General features: G+C 40.3%; 1 protein-coding gene across 5 annotated transcripts in view; it reads right to left on the bottom strand.

The window, feature by feature from the left end:
- itgb8 (integrin, beta 8) overlaps positions 1–23,231 on the bottom strand; it is a 105,978-nt gene that overhangs the window by 42,779 nt on the left and 39,968 nt on the right. For all 5 annotated transcript variants that reach the window (XR_011961301.1, XM_072575340.1, XM_072575338.1 and 2 more), the window contains 2 exons: positions 22,218–22,313; positions 21,700–21,789 (listed from right to left, as the gene is read on the bottom strand). Coding sequence is in view for 4 of the 5 variants with exons in the window: in XM_072575340.1 (XP_072431441.1) it covers positions 21,700–21,789; positions 22,218–22,313 (186 nt within the window). In the remaining variant the exon portion in view is untranslated. The remainder of the gene's footprint in view (positions 1–21,699; positions 21,790–22,217; positions 22,314–23,231) is intronic.

The following is a 23,231-nucleotide window of genomic DNA, read 5'->3' on the forward strand; positions in this document are numbered from 1 at the left end:
CATTGGGGTGCTGAAGTCGCTGGTTACTCACTCTGATTTCATTGTTGAGGTTTCTTGAGGTCTAGCTCGTTTGGCGTGTGACTGTTAGTAAAGCATTTAACATGTGGCAATCTGCAAACTTGGCATCTCGCCATTCAATACTGAGAAACTGGCTTCAGTGCTTGTGAAAACCATGAAAGATGGAGCAAGGATGCTCCCAATGTCAAGATAGGCCTTTCTGAGCTTCTCATCTGATTCTGTCACAAATCCTGACCTCACCTAACTCTCTCAGGCCCCTGTACGATTCTGCCCGATAGCAATCTTCAATTGAGAACTGGATAAATACTTCAATAGGTAAAACATTCATGACTGCGCAGAACAAATTGAATTGCCCTTCCAGGCTGAAAGAATAGGGAATAACTAAAGAAGCACTTTATAAAGGAGCGGAGTAAGTGTTTTTTCTGAAATTCTACTGACTTTTCAACAGCTTGGATCAGGTTGTGGGGCCTCATTTGGCATTTTGCTAAAATAAATATTTCTCCAGTTTAACTAAATATCAGATTCATACTCATATAAAAGTATTCTTTCAAATATCAGATTCATACAAGTTTATCAAAATGTTCCTTATTATCTTCTCGGTTCTCAAAATGACATTGGCATGTAATGTCAATAAAAACTGGATACACACAAAAATTATAGATCAAAGTGATCATTTTCTGCCACAGTTTAGTAAAATATTCTGTTGGGATAGAAATTATTGTCAGTGTAGAGAGAATAAAAAAGAAATGCTGTTGCATTAGCTGCTGTGATAACATGACCTGTTCTATGCACACTTGAAGAAAGTGAGGACTGCAGATGCTGGAGATCAGAGTCAAGATTGTGGTGCTGGAAAAGCACAGCAGGTCAGGCAGCATCGGAGGAGCAGGAGAATCAATGTTTCGGCCATAAGTCCTACAACAGAGTCCAAGGACCATGTATATCCTCAGATCTCATCACATGGGGAGAATGAGCTGGGAGTTCAATCGTGTTCTAAAAGGTTTGGATCTGATGAGGGACACATTTTTGTCCAGAGACAAATCAGGAGCGATGTGGTTAGGAAAAAAAGTTGTGGGAGCACATTGAAAATGAGCTTTGATTATTTTGCAACAACGTGCATCAAACAAAAATCCTTCCTGATTTGAACACATACACTCTGGAAGAGCTCTGATGAAGAGTCACTGGAATCGAAACGTTAATTCTGCATTCTTTCCACAGATGCTGCCTTAACCTGCAGAGGTTCGCTAGCAACTTCTGTTTGCGTTTCAGATCTGGAACAGGCTGGCTCACTGGTAAAAGTGCCATCAGTGTCAATGCTTTACAGTTTGGGTGCAAATATGAATTTATACACTCCGGTCTTGCCATTCAGAAAATGGTGTTTCTCTTGATCTCAAAATAAATATTAGGAATGTCACAGTTCTTTTAAAAATCTTGCATGCGCTTCTACCAAATTAATCTTAGCATTGCTAAAGCTTAGTTGTTAACCCACTCAAAAGAACAGTATTAAAAGCTACAATATAATAATTTAGAGAATAGCTGTGGTTGTTGGAGGTTAGTCACCTCAGCTATAGGACATCTCTTCAAGAGTTCCTCAGGGTAGTGTTCTAGGCTGAACCATCTTCAGCTACTTCATCAATATCCTTCCCTCTATCATAAAGTCAGAATGTGGACATATGCCAATTCCAGCACAATGATCAGACACTGAAGCAGTCCACGTCCAAATGCAGCAAGTTTGGGTGATAAGTGACAAGTAACATGCATGCCACACAACTGCAAGGCAATGACCATTATGAACAAGAGAGAATCTAACACAGATGCTTGACATTCAATGCTATTACTGTCACTGAATCCCCTACTATCAACATCCTGGGGGCCACCAGTGACCAAAAACTGAACTTGCCACATAGGTGCTGTGGTTAGAAGAGCACGTCAGGTGCAAGGAAGCTTGCAGCGAGTGACTTATCTTCTGACTCCCCAAAGCCTGTCAAGGCACAAATCAGAATGATTACTCCCCAGTTGCCTGGATGAGTGCAGATTCAACAACACTCAAGAAGCTTGACATCATCCAGGACAAAACAATCTGCTTGACTGGTACTGCATTCACCAACAATCACATCCTCAACCGGCAATGCTCAGTCGCAGTAGTGTGTACCACATACAAGATGGAAGTTCACCAATGCTCCTTAAACAGAACCTTCCAAACCCACAACCACTACTATCTACAAAGGAGAAAAGCAGCAGATAGGAAGGAACACCACGACCCACAAATTACACTGTAAATAACTCACCATCCTGACATCAAGAAATGTCACCATTCTTTCAGTATCATGGGATATAAATCCTGGAACTCGCTCTCAACCGGCCTTGTGGGTGAACCTACAGCATGTGGGCTACAGCAGGTCAAGAAGATAGCCCACTGCCACTTTTCATGGACAACTTGGGATGGGCAGTAAATGCTGGCCCAGCCAGTGATACCCACATCCCATGAATAAATAAAAAGGATTTATTACCAAAAGATAAAATTGTGCAAAATAGCAATACATATTCTTCCCATTTCTTAGATTCTTTCAATTTAATATTTCTAGCTGAAATCTGTGCAATAATTTTCTCTGAAACAACTCCACATGGCATAGTAAACAGCAAGAATAAATGTTCGCAGTTACCCAATTAAAAAGAACCAATTGTATTAAAACCAATTGTTTTCCCAAAATACCATTGAGTGCTTTGCAAACACTAAAATACGTTTCAGAAGAGATTGCTTGTCATTTATAAAAATTGGAAAACAATGTTCAAATGCACAAAAATCAATAATCAATCATTCTTCAAATAATTCTTAATGATTCACTGATTTTACATAGGGACCAAAGAGGTACAATTTTCATCCGGATCCACCTATCACCCAAAGTAGATTTTCAAAAGCTCAGTGATATAATAGGGATGACAGGAAAAATTGTGGCTATAAGTGCTGCTACTTTTTTGAGGTATTTGCACTGTTCAAGTTATTTTCCTCAAATATTAGAAGCAGTAGATTAGATTAGATAACTTACAGTGTGGAAACAGGCCCTTCAGCCCAACAAGTCGACACCGACCCGCCGAAGCGCAGCCCACCCACACCCATTCCCCTATATTCACCCAAAACTACGGGCAATTTAGCATGGCCAATTCACCTAACCTGCACATTTTTGGACTGTGGGAGGAAACCAGAGCATCTGGAGGAAACCCACGCAGACACAGGGAGAATGACTGGGTGGAGTTTGCACAGTCATCTGAGGTGGGAATTGAACCCAGGTCTCTGGTGCTGTGAGGCAGCAGTGCTAACCACCGTGCCACCCACTAATTACGATTTTATAAGCTGTTGCATTGTTTTGGAACTTTGGGGGAAAAAATAAAGTTATCAAAACGGCACCTTAAAAAGGAAGAAGAGAGACAAAAGCAGTGACCAAATGGGAAGGAATCAAACGGAGAAATAAACCTACACTGCTGTCTGACCCAGCAGTTACCTGCACAGCTGTGTTTGCTTGTGAATTCTATTGAATCACATGGATCAGTTGAAGCGGCAGTTAGAGGCAATGAGGAATTTGCAGGAGCTAGGTGGTGTGATGGATGGCAGTTGCATGGAGGGAGATAAGTCAAAGATACAGTTAGGTAGATGGGTTTCAGTCAGGAAAGGTAGGAGAGGGAGACTAGTTGTGCAGAAGTCTCCTGTGACTGTCCACATTTCAAACAACGACACTGTTTTTGAAACTATAGGGGATGATGGACTCTCAGGGCAATGTAGCACTGACAGCCAGGTTTCTGTACGGAGACTGTCTCTAACGTGATGAGGGGTAAACCAGGTTCCAAGTGATCGATTGTAATAGGGGACTCTCTAGTCAGAGGGACATACAAGTGTTTCTATAGCCAAGAGACATCAGAATGGTGCGTTACCCCCCTGGAACCAGGATCACAGGTAGCTTGGAGAGGGTGCAGAATATTCTCAAAGAGAAGACAATCAGCCCGAGGTCATTGTACACACTGAAGCTAATGACATGGGACGAGGAAAGAACGAGATTCTGAGGACAGAATCTAGGAAGTAAGACAGGAATTTAAAAAGTAAGTCCTTAGGGTAGTAATATATGGATTACTATCGGCGCTATGAGTTAGTGAAGGTAGGAATAGGAGGATAGAATGGAAGAATGTGTGGCTGGGGAGCTGGTGCAGGAGAGAAGGACTCACATTTTTGGATCAATGGAATCTCTTCGGGAGTAGAAGTGACCTGTGTAAGGAGGATAGATTGCACCTGAAGTGGAAGTGGATTATTATATGAGCCGGGGCGATTTGAGAGCGCTGCTCGGAAGAATTTAAACGAGTAAGTAGGTGATGTGACTCAGGAACACAGTGAGGAAAGAAATAGTCTGAGACTGGTAGAATGAGGAAAAGGGACAAGTCAAACAGTCAGGACAAGCAGAACAAAGTAGAGGATGAGGTAGGACTGATAAAGTGCATTTATTTCAATGCAAGTGGTCTAACAGCTAAGGCAGATGAACTCAGTGCATGGTTAGAAACATGGGACTAGGATATCATAGCAATTACAGAGACATGGCTTATGGATGAACAGGACTGGCAGCTTAATGTTCCAGGGTATAGATGCAATAGGAATAATAGAAATGGGGACAAGGAGGGGTGAATTTTGTAAGAGGTAACATTACAGCTGGACTGAGGCAGGATATTCCTGGGAATACATCCAGGGAAATTATTTGGATGTAACTCTGAAATAGTAATAGGATGATCAACTTATTGGGATTTTACGATAGACCCCCAAACAGTCAGCAGGAAATTGAGGAAGAATTTGGAAAGAGATCTCAGTTATCTGGAAGAATAAATTATAACTTTCCAAACATACAATGGGACTGCCATAGTGTTAAGGGCTTGGATGGAGATTAATTTGTTATTTGTGTATTGAATTTTCTGATTCAGTATGTGGATGTACCTACTATAGAAGGTGCAAAACATGACCTACTCCTGGAAAATAAGGCAGGGCAGCTGACTGAGGTGTCAGTGGGGGACCACTGGGGACAGTTGGGGCCAGTGACCACAATTCTATTAGTTTTAAAATTGCGATGGGAAAGGATAGACCAGATCTAAAAGTTGAAGTTCTAAGTTAGAGCAAGGCCAATTTTGACAGTATGAGGCAAGAACTTTCAAAAGCTGACTGGGAGCAGATGTTTGCAGGTAAAGGGATAGCTGGAAAATGGGAAGCCTTAAAAGATGAGATAACGAGAGTCCAGAGACGGTATGTCCTTGTTAAGGTGAAGGGCAAGACTGGTAGGTGTAGGGAATGCTGGATGATTAAAGAAATTGAGGTTTTGGTCAAGAAAAAGAAGGAATAGACAGGTATAGACAGCAGAGATTGACTGAATCCTTAGAAGAGTATAAGGGCAGTAGGAGTATACTTAAGAGGGAAATCAGGAGAGCAAAAAGGGGACACGAGATAGCTTTGGCAAATAGAATTAAGGAGAATCCAAAAGGGATTACATTAAGTACATTAAGGGCAAATGGGCAACTAGGGAGAGAAAGACCAGCAAGACAGCCTATGTGTGAAACTGCAGGAGATGGGGCAGATACTAAGTGAGTATTTTGCATTAGTATTTACTGTGGAGAAGGACATAGAAGACAGAGAATGTGGGGAAATAAATAGAAACATCTTGAAAAATGCCCACATTACAAAAGAGGTGGTGCTGGACATCTTAAAATGCATAAAGGTGGATAAATTCCCAGGGCCTGATCAAGTGTACCCTCAAACCCTGTGGGAAGCGATGGAAGTGATTGCAGGGCCCCTTGTTGTGATATTTGAATCATCAATAGCCGTAGGTAAGGCGCCAGAGAACTGGACGTTGGAAAACGTGGTACCATTATTTAAGAAAGGTGTTAAGGACAAGTCAGGGAACTACAGACCAGTGTTCCTGAAATCGGTGATGGACCAGTTGTTGGAGGGAATCCTGAGAGACAGGATATACATGTATTTGGAAAGGCAAGAATTGAATAGGATAGTCAACATGGCTTTGTGTGTGAGAAATTGTGTGCCACGAACTTGATTGAGCTTTTTGAAGTAGTAACAAAGAGGATTGATGAGGGCAGAGAGGTAGGCGTGATCTATACGGACTTCCATAAACCATTTGACAAGGTTCCCCATGGTAGACTGGATAACAAGGTTAGATCACATGGAATACTGGGAGAATTAGTCATTTGGATACAGAACTGGCACAAAGGTAGAAGACAGAGGTTGGTGGTGGAGGGTTGTTTTTCAGACTGGAGGCCTGTGACCAGTGGAGTGCCACAAGGATCGGTGCTGAGTCCACTGCTTTCTGTCAATTATATAAATGATTTGGATGTGAGCATAGGAGGTATAGTTCATAAGTTTGTAGATGACACCAAAATTGGAGGTGAAGTGGACAGCAAAGAAGGTTACTCAGATTACAATGTGATCTTTATCAAATGGACCAATGGGCCGATGAGTGGCAGTTGGAATTTAATTTAGATGAATGTGAGTCGCTGCATTTTGGAAAAGCAAATCTTAGCAGGACTTATACACTTAATGGTAAGGTCCTGGGGAGTGCTGCTGAACAAAGAGACCTTCGAATGCAGGTTAATGAAAGTGGAGTTGCAAGTAGATAGAATAGTGAAGAAGGCATTTTGTACACTTGCCTTTATTGGGCAGTGCATTGAGCATAGGAGTTGGGAGATCATGGGATGGCTGTACGGCACATTAGTTTGGCCACTTTTTGAATACAGCATGCAATTCTGGTTTTCCTCTTACAGGGAGGATATTGTGAAACTTGAAAGGGTTCAGAAAAGATTTAAGGATGCTGCCAGGGTTGGAGGTTTTGAGCTATGGTGAGAGACTGAAAGGTTGGGGCTGTTTTCTCTGGAGCATCAGAGACTGAGGGGTGACCGTGTGGATGTTTACAAAATCATGAGGGATATCGATAGGGCGAATAGCCAATGTCTTTTCCCTGGGGTGGAGGAGTCCAAAATTAGAGGACATAGGTTTAGGGTGAGAGGGGAAAGATTTAAAAGTGATCTTGGGAGCAACCTTTTCACGCAGAGGATGGTGTGTGTGTGGATCGAGCTGCCAGAGGAAGTGGTGGAGGCTGGTGCAATTTATAACATTAAAAAGGCATCTGGTTGGGTATATGAACAGGAAGGGTTGAGAGGGATATGGGCCAAATGCTGGCAAATGGGACTACATTAGGTTAGAATATCTGGTTGGCATGGACCAGTTGGACCGAAAAGTCTATTTCCATGCTGTACAACTCTATGAATTATGCTAATGTTAACAGAAGAACTGATGCATATGCTAAAAATAATGCAAAAAGATAACGAGAGTAGTTGGAAGATTATTATATTTATCTATTAGATGTAATGAACTATAAGGAACAGTAGTGCAAATAGAAACCATAAAATAGTTTAAAAATGCCAAATGAATAAATTAGCAAGATTCTGTTAAGCTGACAAGTTGGACAACCTGCGAAGATCCATCAAAATCAAACAGTGTTTGGGCACTTTATAGAATCCCAATAGTGTAGGAGCAGGTAATTTGGCCCATCAAGTTCACATGGACTCTCAGAAGAGCATCCCATCATACCCACCCCCTACAACCCTGTGTATCCCATAGCTAATTCATCTAACCTACATATCCCTGGACACTTCGGGCAATTCAGCATGGTTAATTCACCTAATCTGCACATGTTTGGACAATGGGGTAAAAAGCAGAACACCTGGAGGAAACCCACGTAGACACGGGGAGAATGTACAAACTTCACATGGGCAATCACCCGAGGGTGGAAGCAAACCCGGGTCCCTGGTGCTGGGAGACAACAGTGCTAACCACTGAGCCACCATGTTGCCCGAAGAAGGGAAGGATAGAAGTATCATGCACTGGCCAGGAATCAAACCCAGGCCTCCGGCATGGTAAGCAAAAAGTCTACCACTGAACCATTAATGGAATCACCGCACACAAGTAGCATTTTATATATGATTTCCTGGCCGACAGCATCTCCACCAGGACATGTTCTAGGCGGAGCACCCATCTCACTCCTGGGCAATCTCCAGTTTAAGTGGTGATTTAAATCCATCTTGAAAATAGTGCTTCAACTCTCAATATTCAGTTAAAAAGTGAGACTGCTGCCAAACAAGCCAAGCTGATATGGATGATTTCTATTTTTCTATTGAATTTCCTGCTTTTGTTGTTTTCTTTTCAATGGATGTTTTGCCAATGTTTAGAAGATTTTCAGGACACCAGGTCGAGTGTAGATCCTACTGATAGATTAGACATGAAACAGATTTCCAAAGTTTTGGAAGGCAATCGTTTAGTGCAGCTTTCCAGTAAACTTGCAAAAGAAATCTTCATGTATTGCCAATTGTTTCATTCCTGTGTAATTGGAAAGATCCCATCAGTATAAACAAAAGCCATATTTGTTTACCTCATCTCTTCACTTGCTTCTATAAATTCAAAATCGTCCCCTAAATACATTCTGTTCTTGATGTTCAATGTGCTTAATCAGCTAGATAATTAGCACTAGAGTGTTTATTATGTACAGGGTCGGATTTGTAGATCTGAGGAGCGATAGACTTTTGAGGATTTGAAATGTAGATCTTTTCGCAGGGTACTCATGAGATAAAAGAAGACATTATTCACAAATTAGAAATCTGTTGTTAAACCCACATACGCTATTCTCAAATTTGTTTTAACAACAAGGAGCAAGAGTACATCACTCAAGCCCTCGAGCCTGCTCTGCCATTGGATAAGATCATGGTTAGTCTGACTGCGGTATCAATTCTACATTCCTGCTTACCTCTGATAACCTTTCACTCCTTTACTTTCCAAGAACCTATGTACTTCTGCTTTTAAAATGTTCAGACTCTCGTTTTGAAAAGATGGTTGAAGCAGAGTTCAAAATATGCATGCACCTCAGGGAAAATAGCTGATGAATGACCCATGATTTTTAAACAATTATCCGGTTTTAATCAGTTTTAAATTCTCCCATGGGAGGAAGGATCCACATGGAATCATAGCGTACAGAAGAGATCCTCCATCTCATCAAGTCTGTACTGCCAAAATTACACAACCACCTACACTAGTTCCACTGTCCAATACTAGGCCAAAGCCTTAAATGCTATTCAAAGTTGGAGGTGTGGTGGACAGCGAAGAAGGTTAGCTCAGATTACAACAGGATCTTGATCAGATGAGCCAACGGGCTGAGAAGTGGCAGATGGAGTTTAATTCAAATAAATGTGAGGTGCTGCATTTTGGGAAAGCAAATCTTAGCAGGATTTATACACTTAATGGTAAGGTCCTAGGGAGTGTTGCTGAACAAAGAGACCTTGGAGTGCAGGCTCACAGCTCCTTGAAAGTGGAGTTGCAGTTTGATGGAATGGCGAAGAAGGCTTTTGGTATGCTGTCCTTTATTGGTCAGAGTATTGAGTACAGGAGTTGGGAGGTCATGTTGTGGCTGTACAGGACATTGGTTAGGACATTGTTGGAACATTGCATGCAATTCTGGTCTCCTTCCTATGTGAAAATTGAAAGGGTTCAGAAAAGATTTACAAGGATATTTGCAGGGTTGGAGGATTTGAGCTATAAGGAGAGGTTGAACAGGCTAGGGCTGTTTTCCCTGGAGCGTCGGATGCTGAGGGGTGACCTTATAGAGGTTTATAAAATTGTGAGGGGCATAGATAGGATAAACAGACAAAGTCTTTTCCCTGGGATTGGGGAGTCCAGAACTAAAGGGCATAGGTTTTGGGTGAGAGGGGAAAGATATAAAAGAGACCTAAGGGGCAACGTTTCAGGCAGAGCGTGGTATGTGTATGGAATGAGCTGCCAGAGGATGTGGTGAAAGCTGGTACAATTGCAACATTTAAGAGGCATTTGGATGGGTATATGAATAGGCAGGGTTTGGAGGGATATGGGCCGGGTGCTGGCAGGTGGGGCTAGATTGGGTTGGGATATCAGGTCGGCATGGACTGGTTGGACCGAAGGGTCTATTTCCATGCTGTACATCTCTATGACTCCAAGTACTAATCTAAGTACTTCTAAAGATTGTGAAGTTACTCACTTCAACTACACGCCTAGACAGTGCATTCCAGACTGCCATCACTTTCTAGAGGAAAAATTTTTTTCCTCTAAATCTCCGGCCTTTCACCTTAAAAGTGTGCCATAGTTCTTGACCCTTAACTAAGAGGAATACCACAAGTATACACAATGGCCTCGTGGTATTATCGCTAGACTATTATTCCAGAGATCCAGGTAATTAAATAAGAGTTTAACGATGACCATGAAACCATTGCCAATTGTCAGGAAAATCAATTTGGTTCACTAATATTTCTTATGGAAGAAAATCTGCTATCCTTACCTGGTCTGGCCTACATGTGACTCCAGACCCACAGCAATGTAGTTGACTCTTAACTGCACTATGGGCAATTAGGGATGAGCAATGATTGTTGTTCCACTCAGTGTCACCACATCCCATGAATTATCTTTTTAAAAAAGACAGCTACCTTCTATTCGTCTTGTCCATCCTCAATCTTCTATACTTCTATCAGATCCATCTCAATCTTGCCAAGCAAACAACCTAACCTCATCCAGCTTCTCTTCAAAGCTGAAATGCTCCATTCTGCTCCAGGTGAAGTGCATCCTAAGACCTTCCTCCTCACGGTCAATACCTGCCAATCTATGTGTCATCGCAAACTTACTTATCATCCACTCCCCTTATCACCCCCTCTGTCAAAACTCAGAATCCTTAACATTATAAACAAATTGCGTCGAACTCTGCTAAACTTCAGCAGAAACAAGCCCAGCCTATCCTATCCGTTCTCCTAAGACAACCTTCTCATTGCACTCATTTATTTTGTAAGTCTTTCCTGAACTATTTCCAACACATTTTACCTAAAAAAGGTGATCTAATACTGTGCATAGTACTCTAGATGTGGTTTCACCAGTGTCCCGTATAACTTAAGCATAGTCTCCCTACTTAGAATTCAATTCCCCTCACGATGAAGGATAACATTCTATTAGCTTCCCTACCTCCTTGTTTACCTGCATACTAACCTATTGTGATAAATGCACTAGGGAATTTGGATCCTTCTGCATCTCAGAGCTTTTCAACTGTCACCACTTAGATAATATACTTCTTTGTTATTCTCCGCGCAAAAAAATACATTTTTGTATTTCCCACATTATGTTCCATTTAGAATCATAGAGATGGACAGCACGGAAACGGACCCTTTGGTCCAACTTGTCCATGCTGACCAGATATCCCAACCCAATCTATTTCTACCTGCCAGCACCTGGCTCATATCCTTCTAAACCTTTCCTATTCATATATTCATTCAGATACCTTTTAAATGTTGCAATTGTACAGGCCTCCACCACTTTCTCTGGCAGCTCATTCCATACATGCACCACACTCTGCGTGAAAAAAGTTGCCTCTTAGGTCTCTTTTATATTTTTCTCCTCTCACCCTAGTGCCTGCTAGTTCCGGACTCCTCCACCCCAGGGAAAAGACTTTGCCTATTTATCCTATCCATGCTCCTCATGATTTTATAAATCTCTATAATGTCACCCCTCAGCCTCTGATGCTCCAGGGAAAACAGCCCCAGCCTGTTCAGCCTCTCCCTACAGTTCAAATCCTCCAATCTTCGCAACATCCTTGTAAATCTTTTCTGAACCCTTTCAAGTTTCACAATATCTTTCCGATAGGAAGTTGAGCAGAACTGTACGCAATATTCCAACAGTGTCCTAACCAATGACTTGTACAGCCACAACATGACCTCCCAACTCCTGCACTCAATATTCTGACCAATAAAGGAAAGCATACCAAACACCTTTTTCACTATCCTATCTACCTGTGATTCCACTTTCAAGGAGCTATGAACCTGCATTCCAAGGTCTCTTTGTTCAGCAACACTCCCGAGGACCTTACCATTAAGTGTATAAGTCCTGGAAGATTTGCTTTTGCAAAATGCAGCACCTCATATTTATCTGAATTAAACTCCATCTGCCACTTCTCAGCCCATTGGCCCATCTGGTCAAGATCCTGTTGTAATCTGAAGTAACCCCCTTCACTGTCCACCACACCTCCAACTTTGGTGTCATCAGCAAACTTACTAACTGTACCTCTTATGCTCGCATCCAAATCATTTATGTAAATGACAAAAAGTAGAGGACTCAGCACCGATCCTTGTGGCACTCCACTGGTCACAGGCCTCCAGTCTGAAAAACAACCCTCCACCACCACCCTCTGTCTTCTACCTTTAAGCTAGTTCTGTATCCAAATGTCTAGTTCTCACTGTATTCCATGAGATCTAACCTTGCTAATCAGTCTCCCGTGGGGAACCTTGTCAAACACCTTACTGAAGTCCGTATAGATCACATCTACTGCTCTGCCCTCATCAATCCTCTTTGTTATTTCTTCAAAAAACTCAATCAAGTTTGTAAGACATGATTTCCCATGCACAAAGCCATGTTGACTATCCCTAATCAGTCCTTGCCTTTCCAAATACACGTACATCCTGTCCCTCAGGATTCCCTCCAACAACTTTCCCACCACGGAGGTCATTTTTCTGTTTTTGTTTAGTGGTCATTCTTTGTGTTTTTTTTCATATTCTGTTTAATCTTCTGATCTACCAGTCTCCGCAATTATAGCTTTCTTCTTCAATTTGATATCTTTAACCTTTCTAGCTCCCCATGGATGGTGGCCAATCGCTTGGAATTTTTCTTATTCTTTCATATGTAACAATTTTGTGTATAGTGAAATATCCCTTAAATGTCTGCCACTGCACCTCTATTGAGCCACCTTTTAACTAATTTATTAATTGAGCTTAGGTTACTGTGCTTTCACTCCCTTATAACTGCCATACTCTTTTTAAAAAGTGTCATAACTACTTCTATTTCCCTCAAAATGAACGCAAAATTCAATCACTTTATGATCACTGCTATGTAGGGGGCTTCATTATGAGATCGTTAATTAATTTTATCTTGGAGAATAGTATTGGGTTCAGTGTAGCCAGCTCTCTCGTCAGCTCCAGATATTCTAAGAAGCTATCCCAAAGTATTCGATGAGCTCCTCGTCACTTTTGTCCATCTGCATTTTCCAGTCAATGTATGAATTAAAATCTCCTATAGTTATTGTTGTACCTTTCTGACAAGCTCCCATTGTTCATTCCTTGTATGGTTGGTTGGGGAGAACTAGACACCACTCCAATCAATCATTTTGTTCCTTTATCATTTCTCATCTCCACCCAAACCATTCAACGTCCTGATTTCCTGGATTTATGGTAATCCCTCTTTATTATGCTCATATATATCATCATTAACTAGCGCACAGTCACCCACATATTTTTGTACCTTCCTAAAATCCTTGTATAATTCAAGATTCAGGTCCCAATTTATGTAATCCTGCAGCTACATGACTGGAATAGTGACTAGACCATTTTTATTCATTTGTATTCACATTTTTGGATCATCTGTTTCACATTGAATAATATATGCATTCAGATACAGAGCTTTAGTTATATTCTTTTCATAAATTCTTGTCTAAACTGTTGGTTTACTTTTAAATTTATGCTATCTCTTCCTATCAGTGCAGATCCAATATTCCCAAGTATTGGTGCCTGTACTGGGTTAAAAAAGGAAATAAAAAAAACTAACAGTACAAACAATTTTATCCATACTTTCATTTCTGATACTAACCAGATGCTTAATTTGCAATTCTTGAAATAAAAGTTCTTATTACAAAATAAAGTGCTACAGAAAACCCAAAATATTTTCAAGATTCTGGATTTCCGGCTTATTTTCTGTTCAGCAATTCATGCTTAGTTATCCATTGCAAGTTCTGCCAGCACCATGTCAAACTTTATTAGGTCTTACTATCCCTTGCCAAAACTACTCATCGCACTGAACAGCAAAGATAATTCACAATATTTTCCTGCATTATCAATTGTTTCCTAAATCTCCTTTTCACCATCAACAAGCACAAGGAATTCATAAGCTTCTTCACCAGCAGTGTGCTGTTTGCTGGCTTTAATCAGATTAAAGCTCAACCAAAACCTCAGACTTTCCAATTTACAGAAAACTCCCTCCTCTTACTAGTGATTCCAGATTCTTGTGCATCAGATCACCTTAATCCCACCAATGACTGGGCCTCATGTACTAGAATTATTGTTCTAAGCCCGCTTGTATTTTCACTTTCCTTTACTCATCGGCCAGGGTTTGGCTGCTATTTAACTAATTTTCCTCTCTGACTTACCATCTATTTTTTCCGTGTTTCTGAAGCACCTCTAAAACACTATTGTACACATATGCTGCAAATTACTATTGTTAAGTAATTCAGCAACATTATTAAAAGAATACACAAGAAACCAGAGTGCTAAAAAAACAGCAAAATTTCAAAATCATTATCCTAACTGTACCAGAAATGTGCAGAATAATCTATTATGATGTGCAAACATTCCACCTGTTAACGAACACATGTGGTTCATGACTACAGAGAAATTTTGGACATTGTGAAGCCAATTGTATGAATTTGCAATTCTGGCATGGAGCCTCAGCTACAGGAAACACTCATTAAGTAATTGAGTACGGTAAGTCCTTGTTTAAAATTTCCCCATTTAATACTGTTGCACTTTAATGTTTGTAAGTTAATGGGGCCCGTTATCTTTATTTGGAAGATTCATTTTAATATTGCTTTCCACATTTTTTTATCACTATTGAATGATCTCTCCTGTTCTCCAGCTCACTAAATTAAGGCTGTTCTCTGTGCCTAGACTTTTGACACAGTCCTTTCCTCTTGCCCAACCCTCTGACTTGCAGCCTGAGATTGGAGCCTGAGGCATTGCTGTCCAGGGCATACACTATGGAGACTTATTTCATCAGGATCCAGAGTGCTTGCTTGACCATAGACCACATGTTCTGGACCATGACATAGCTATTGCCTGACAGCAGCCTTGAGGCAGCCACTAGAAGAGGCCACAATGTCCCTTCTTGTCAGTCACCACCACCTCACAAACTTTGAACACCACCATTTCCAGGATCTAGTCATGAACACGGTGGAGCTGCTCCTCTTGATTGACTGCTGGGCCTTGGCCTTCTTCCTTTTCCAGTTGGCCAATAAGTTGGTGACCCTGACTAAATCAGGCATCTGTCCCTGTCCCTGCCTTCTTCTCTGTGCAAGCCGCATTAGGGGTGTCAGGAGTGGAAGGATTTGCAGTAATCAGCATGCAGGACATACAATCAAGGTAGAGGAATATGCAACTCAGTCCTTCGAACCTGCTCCACCATTCAATAAGATCACAGCTGATCTAATTTTAAACTCCACTCTCTATTCTTGCATAAATCTTTTATTCTTCTGTTCATCAAAAATCTACCTCTGACTTACAAAATATGAAGATTCTGCATCCATGGCCTCTTGAGGAAGGAATTGCAAAGATTTATAACATGCAGCATAAAATGATTCCTCATCTCCACCTCAAATGGGCAACCCCTTATTTTTAAACTATGATCCCCAGGAAGTTCAGGAAGGAGGATCAGCAGCAAGCAAGAGGTACAGTACTTCAAGTAAAATAATTACTTTTTCTTTAATATTTAACAAAATTGAAATGGTGTTTCATTTACAAATGTAGGGATTTAACATTGTAATGAGTACCTCAATTTACAGGGTACAATATTTTGATTTTTTTTAAAAGGAAGACAGTACAGAATCAAATCAAAGTATAAGAAACAATGCATCAAAGTTGCTTGAATTAAACTTACAATTTTCATGAATACGACCACAATTTTAATATAGGACCTAATGAATGCACATTCCACCATGAACTGATTATCAGCATTCCTAATAAGGTTTACTACCAGAAATGCAATTCTGCAAAACTGAACTTTTTGATGTAATAACTAAAATGTAATTAGAGTAATTTGATTACATTTTAGGGTACAAAATACAACTAACATAAGACAGTAGGTCAGAGAACAAATAACTCAAAGCTAATGCCTAGAAATTCTTCTTTATGCATCTCTGAACAGGCTTTAAGTCACTGATGCCTGCAATGATGAGGTTATTGCAGGTCTATTCTGGCTAAATAAACCATGTTTAGACAAATAGTCTTCTTCCTGTGGACATACTGATGAATTTGTAATTCCTGATGTAGAAAGTTGGAAATGTTGCACTGATTCTCTTCTAAGGCTAGGGCCGGGTAGATTAATGATTTTAATGAAGGCATTTGTTGTAGCCAAATAAAATTCACCTAAACATCAATAGCCCAACGCTCTGCATTGCCCAGTTAAAAATCAACAGTCTCCTGTACATACCTGAGTCTAGTCCCAATTAATATTGGCCTCTGGCCAGTCCAGCTTCAGCATGCAACTCAGACTTGAGCCCATTTTGCTGCATCTGTTCAAATCAGCCCAGTTTTTCAGCTGTACTTAAAGTTACTAAATGTAATCAAGTTGTCACAAAGGCCCCAAATGGAAGTTGAGGATTAGTAAGCACACAATGTCGGAATTAGTCAGCATTAGAGAAATGTCAACAGAAAAGGGTACCAAGGCAACAAAAGGGAAGGGAGGAAAAGAATTGAGAGAAGCTCTCGAGAAACTCTCAACAAACTTTATTCTGCTGCTCAGGCACCCTTACTCTCTGATCAACCAACTTTGAATGCTTTCCCCCAGCGTCTATCAATGATTTGGTCAAGTTACAGTTTGTCCACAAAATTCAGGACCACTACTCAATGAGTGAATTACATTTAGATTTTGGTTGTTACTACAAACCCACCCAAGCTTTATCCATTTTCTTTTTTAAATCACCAATCTGTCAATGTCACTCTGTCACACTCCCTTCTGGCAGTAACGATCTTTACATTGTCTTTTGTTTCGGTTGACAGGGTTTGGTTAGAGGAATGAGTTGCCACGTTCACAGGATGGAGATATAAAGGGGTCATGAGGCATAGGAATTCGAGAGTGAGCACATGATGAGGGCGAGACAGCATAACTGCTTCTTCAGACAACTGGAATGAAAACCAGTTGGTCTTCCAACAAGACTCTGAACCAAATTCTTACACTCTTGCCAATCTGCTAATCTGATGCTATCCCAGACTGGATATCTCCTGGATAAATCCGTAGCTTCGTTTAGATTAGATTAGATTAGATTACTTACAGTGTGGAAACAGGCCCTTTGGCCCAACAAGTCCACACCGCCCCGCCGAAGCGCAACCCACCCATACCCCTACGTCTACCCCTTACCTACACTACGGACAATTTAGGATGGCGAATTCACCTGACCTGCACGTTTTTGGACTGTGGAAGGAAACCGGAGCACCCGGAGGAAACCCACACAGACACGGGGAGAATGTGCAAACTCCACACAGTCAGTCGCCTGAGGCGGGAATTGAACCCGGGTCTTAGGCGCTGTGAGGCAGCAGTGCTAACCACTGTGCCACCGTTTAGTTTTAATCATTGCCTATTTTGCCATGTCTACCTTGGCATTTGATTTCCCAGGACATTAAATAAATCATTCCTTTCTCCGAGTGCACTTGGCACCAACTTTGAGTGCAAGACACTTACTAATCTCAATAATATGTGCATCATTCAACATCTTTGAACAAACAGCATCAAAAATTTCACATTTTTGTAACATCCCAAAGTCTATTGCAGAGGGCTGAAAAATACTGAACCTTATGGTCTGGAAGACTAGACTGAAGCACTTTAATGAAAGGGGCGGGCTGGGTGGGGTATATTAAAAGAGTTTTCAAAGATTGAGAGTGAAATGGAGAGATAGAAACATCAATGCAAACAAATTCTACAGAGTCAAGGAAAGGGAGCTGGAGGCTGTTCCAGTACAGATAAAGTTCAGAAATGGTCTAATGAAATGTACAGGATTGAAAATAAAGCTGAAGAGGAAGGCCAAGGATACTTATGCACAAATTGGGAAGGTTGAACCAATGTAGATCAGCAAAGATGGGTATAATTGCTCCTCAGGATTTTGTACAGAACAAGATACAAACAACTAAGTATTGGGATTTAATGAGAGTTGAGGAATGAATGCAGACAAGCAAAAGCAACATTGTAGAAATAGGGGAAAATTATAAATGTCTGGATATTTGTTTCTGACATCAAAATGGGCACTTGGCAATCAGGAGAATAACACAAAATCCCACTGATAACCTAAAGCATATCAAATACAACTCCCAGGCAGATCTGTATGGCTGGCAGCCACATATCTGAATGAACATTTGAACATTTCAGACATGGGTAGAATTCATAGGCAGCATGGAACCTAACAGGAATCCAGAGATTCCTTGCTGGTCTTGGTTAAGTCGGAATACACCAAAGAACACACAAAAATAATGCTATTATGTCCTGAATGTAATTTGGGATCAGTTCCTACTAATTGGTCACACTTAGACCGGTGCTCTTCATCACAGCGTAATTTTTTTCCCTAATTTATTTATATGTATTACCAAAATATGAGCGTGTGTACAACTGTATGTAACTTTGTTGATAACTTCAAAGTACACAACAGAGACAGTAGGTAGGGATAACAGTGACTCTGATGAGATTGACCATTAACATTCTTTGGGAATTTTACCATATACATTGACTTAGATGAAGGAGATGAGAGTATTGGAGCTAAGTTTGCAGATAACATTATGAGGCATAACAAGATGTGTGGGAGTAACTAGGAATTTACATGAGCTATAAGTGAGTTGGTAAAGTTGTAACATATGGCATTAGAGAGGCACAACAGCACAACCCTCAAAAACACACTCTTCCTTTCTATAAATGTAACAAGCTTTTAAGAATGCTGCACACTGACTGCCCCTGCCAAACAGCTAGCTAGGAGGTCCTTGTGCTTGTGGAAAAAATGCAGTCAGCATATGTTGAATATGTAAATGACCCACCCCCGTGAAATCCAGAGAGTTTGGGATTGCACTCACTAGCAAAACTGTAAGCAAAATTCTTCTCGTGATCAGGGAACTGGTCTCAGATTTTGTTATAGTCCAGTGGTTTACTCCTCTTCTCCTTCACAATGAAAGGATGGCTATTCAGCGGCCAATGTTTCTAGCCACCATGACCTGACTATACACCAGAATTTATTACTGGTCAGAAATTCTGCCTGGTCATAATTACAGCAACATAATTATGACAAGAACTCCAAGTATAAAGTAATCAAATTCAGGGCAAGTTTAACTCTAAAATCAAAAATGCCCATTTACAGAAGAAACAAAGAGAACTAGAGCCTGTGGATCTGCTGTACCCCAATAACAGTCAGTGTCTTTAGGTGATAAAGGGAAATAAATCAATCAGTCTGTGCCAGTGGAGTTCAGAAATCAGCAACAGTAAACCAGCAGCGCAGGTTGGGTTGTGCCCGATTTTAATTTCATTTGTGAGAATGGAAAATGGGGCTGTGAGTTAAATATCACCCAACTCCATGCTAGCTGGACAGACCAACTTCTCACTAAATAGAAATCCAGAAATAAATATGGCTTATGAGAGAAACGTTATCGGCTGAAATGTAAACAACACTCCCTTCCCTTCCTCTATCCTCACCAATGAACTACTTGTTAGTTTGGTAAATATTTGAAGCCTAACCCTAACCTGTTGCAAACGCGTTATGTATCTGGTTAAAATCCATCCGGGTTTGTGGCATCCGAGTGAGCTCCTCGAGAGAGGTAGGTCTGCCATTATTATGTGTTAGTGGGACTCCATTTCTCCGATTTGAGCGATGATGTGAATTTACCATTGGCCAGCCGGGTCTCACAAGTTTCAGAAAACTGGACACAGCAGTTAAGAGCTATTTTAAGCACAGTTTGGTGACCAAGAAAAGCAGGAGTGCCTCACCATGATTCCAAATCTATCAACAATCACCTTTGCCTTTATTAGCTGAAGCATGGAGTTTAAGAGCAGTGAGACTATGCTAGAACTGTGCAAAACACTGGTTAGGCCACAGATCAAGTATTGTGTGCAGCTCGGAATCCACATTATAGGAGAGATTGAGAGCAGTGGAGATGGTAGTGGAGAGTTACCAGAATGTTGCCTGTGCTGGAGGTTTTCAGTTAGGAAGAGAGATTGGAGAAACTGGGGTTGTTTTCCTCAGGGCAGAGGAGATTTGGAGGTATCAAAACTGAGATGTATAAAATTATTAAGGACATAGATAGGGTGGACAGGAAGAAACACTTCCCTTGATGGAGGGATCATGACTGGGGTGACAGATTTGAGGTAAGGAATAGAAGATTAAGAGATGTGAGGAAAACTGTTTTCACCCAGAGGCTGATGGGAATCTGGATTTCACCATCTAGAAGTGTGTTTGAGGCAGAAATCCTCATAACATTGAAGAAGCATTTTAGATATATACTGACAATGCCAAGGCAATGCAAGACTATGGGTCATGTGCTGGAAAATGTGATTAGTTAGGTGGATGCTTTTGACCAGTGCACTCAAAAGGACAGAAGGGCCCTTTTCTATGCTGCAGCTCTCTGTAACTCTATGACTGTACACCTACTATCTTTTTGCACTTTCCACTGATCCCCATTTCAATTTCCAATTTCCACCTTCCCAATCACCCATAATGCTTCCAACCTCTAAGGATCCCTGGCTACATAGCCAGTCAGTCAATCTGGCCAGTCACTGGAACTAAGAAATGGACACTAATGAGCTACAATGTTTCCAGTTCTCTCCAAACATGTCTGCCAAGCACAATTCAGCAATTTTCTCAGGTCCAACAATTCAGATTATGAATCAAAATACCTTAAAATTTATTCAGCCAATGGCAACATACTTCAGGAAATGTACCCAGACTGGTAAAATATATTTGCTTATCCTACAACATACTGTCCTGAAAGTTGTTTCAGATAGTCATAAAAGTCAATGAGTTAATAATATAACAGAAAAAGGTTGACTCCTTTGTACAATAACCAGTTTTGCCAACTTGAGGACACACTTCAAAAAGGGCAAGTAGATATCTTATATGTTCAGTGATAGTACAAAATTAATTTAGATGGTGCAAAGAAAAAGCAGCAACAAATGCTGTTAATTCTCAATGCAATTTTAAATTACAATCTGTGTCTTTTTATTGAGAATTCTATTATTCTTCAACTAATGAGAAATCAATTCACTCAAATTTTTGATATCAGCATAGTGATAATTCTTAATTTTGATACAATGTTTATTTTCATCTGCTTGAAGTTAGCCAACACCAGGTACACCTGAACTTGGATACATGAAAACATTACCAATGTTCTTTTCCATTCAGGTTATTTGTCACTGTGAGAGCATCAACATTGCAAAATAACAGTTGTAGAGGCTAAACTAATCAGGATATTTGGAATTATTTAGAGATACTAATGTAATGTTTGATTTTTATATCAAAAATGGAAGTTTAAGAAATAATACAAACAAGTAGCCAATTAAAAAGAAAATAAGTAATTTGCTGGAAGTGTTACCTTCACAGATTAAAAGTTTTTTTTTCTGGAAGAAGTTACAGCGACCATTACATAAAATGATTCTTATGTATGAATCAGAAAACAGTAAATCACAGATGTTTCTTCAGCTACCCTAACTTCCATCTCCGGATGTGAAAAATGAAGCATTTTATCATTGACTGAAATACTCAACCATTAACACAGAAATGCAATAAAAGGATAGCAAAGGTAGCACTATACCCGGTAGGCACTTTCCACTAGTTCAGAGAGATTAGATAATTCGGCATTTAGCTGCCTTGCAACTGCACCTGGCATCAATGGAAGAAGATCCTGTTAAATAAAGAAAAAAGATTTTTTACAAAAAGTCTTCTTAGAAAGACAATTATGATGAAAATAAATAACAATCTTGCAAAAGCTTTACAAACTATAAAGCTTCGAAGCACCAAAGTTTTTTTTGCTATGCCTTACATTCAATCAATATAAGTGTTTGTTTAAGCCTGTGTAAACCACCACAGATACCTCAAAAGCAATTATAGTCGCAAATTATCTGATTGACAGTGAAGCTCTGACATTAATTTTGTAAAGTGGTGGAAATTATTTCCAATTAATGTTAGTGGAAAGCTCTAATATAATTCGATTTTAAACAACATTTCACAGAAGTGATTAAATATAATTTTATCATGTGGACCCAAATTCACTTCTCTTTGGAAACTCAACACTGTACTGGCTCAATGTGATTGTAACAACATAGGTCTTACCTTGTACCAGCTGATGCATGATCCCTGAACTGCAAAAATGACATGGATGCTATTTTCCAGCAGCTTATCCACCAGCAAACCCACAGATGGATGCTCCTGTTACAAGCCAGGACACAAGGATACATACGTTACATGGCAAAGTAGTGGATGTCATTCAGAACTATAGTGTATATATAAGAACAATAAAGTCTTGGAAAACTCAGTGAACAATAACATTGGGCTCAAGGGGTAGGGGAATAAAGGAGGAAGAGGGTTCTGATATGGATGGCCAGTGATGGTCACACTGAATAGCAGAGCATGCTCAAAGGGCTGAACAACAAACTCCTGCTCCTATTTCCTATCTTCCTATCTGTTCCATTTCACAAATAGACATTATTTAATTGATATGATTCTAGGAAGATTGAACACAACTGTGTGTGATCTTATTTTTGAGCTGCTGAAACTCAGACCTACATCACTGAAATCTAGAGATGAGTAAAATCCAGGGACCTATTGCCAGCTGGGTAAGTGCCCCCAACAAGCTGCTGCAGAAAAAAGGCTGACAAAAAAAAAGAAACTTCATTATTCCAGCCAACATCTTGAAACAGATAAATGCACACATGTATGTAAGTCCTGCTGTCGTAATACTGACATGGTATGACAAATTATTACTATAATAAGTATTGTAAGGCTGATTCCCTGACTGGACACATCCAGGAAACAGCACTCTTAACAAAGTTAAGAAATTGCATCTACACAGTTCATTTTAACCTCAAGTATATTTTGGCCAGGTAAGTTTTGAGGTTTGAGGCCCTGAATCAGTTACCATTTTTCAAATAAATGTTGCCGGTAAGCATTGCTGCCAACCCACAGGAAAAAAACAGCAGGATGTTCAGACAGAAGAGATATAAAGGCTGGCAAAAGGAAACAAAAACATATTGCTCATCAAAGAATGTCAACAACAGCACAAAGCCTTTGGCACAATGTTAAAGCCAGATCCATGCAGCAAGTTTCCAAGTTTGATAGGAGTTTTGG

The sequence above is a fragment of the Chiloscyllium punctatum genome, chromosome 8 (genome assembly GCF_047496795.1).
Source record: "Chiloscyllium punctatum isolate Juve2018m chromosome 8, sChiPun1.3, whole genome shotgun sequence".
Lineage (NCBI taxonomy): Eukaryota > Metazoa > Chordata > Chondrichthyes > Orectolobiformes > Hemiscylliidae > Chiloscyllium > Chiloscyllium punctatum.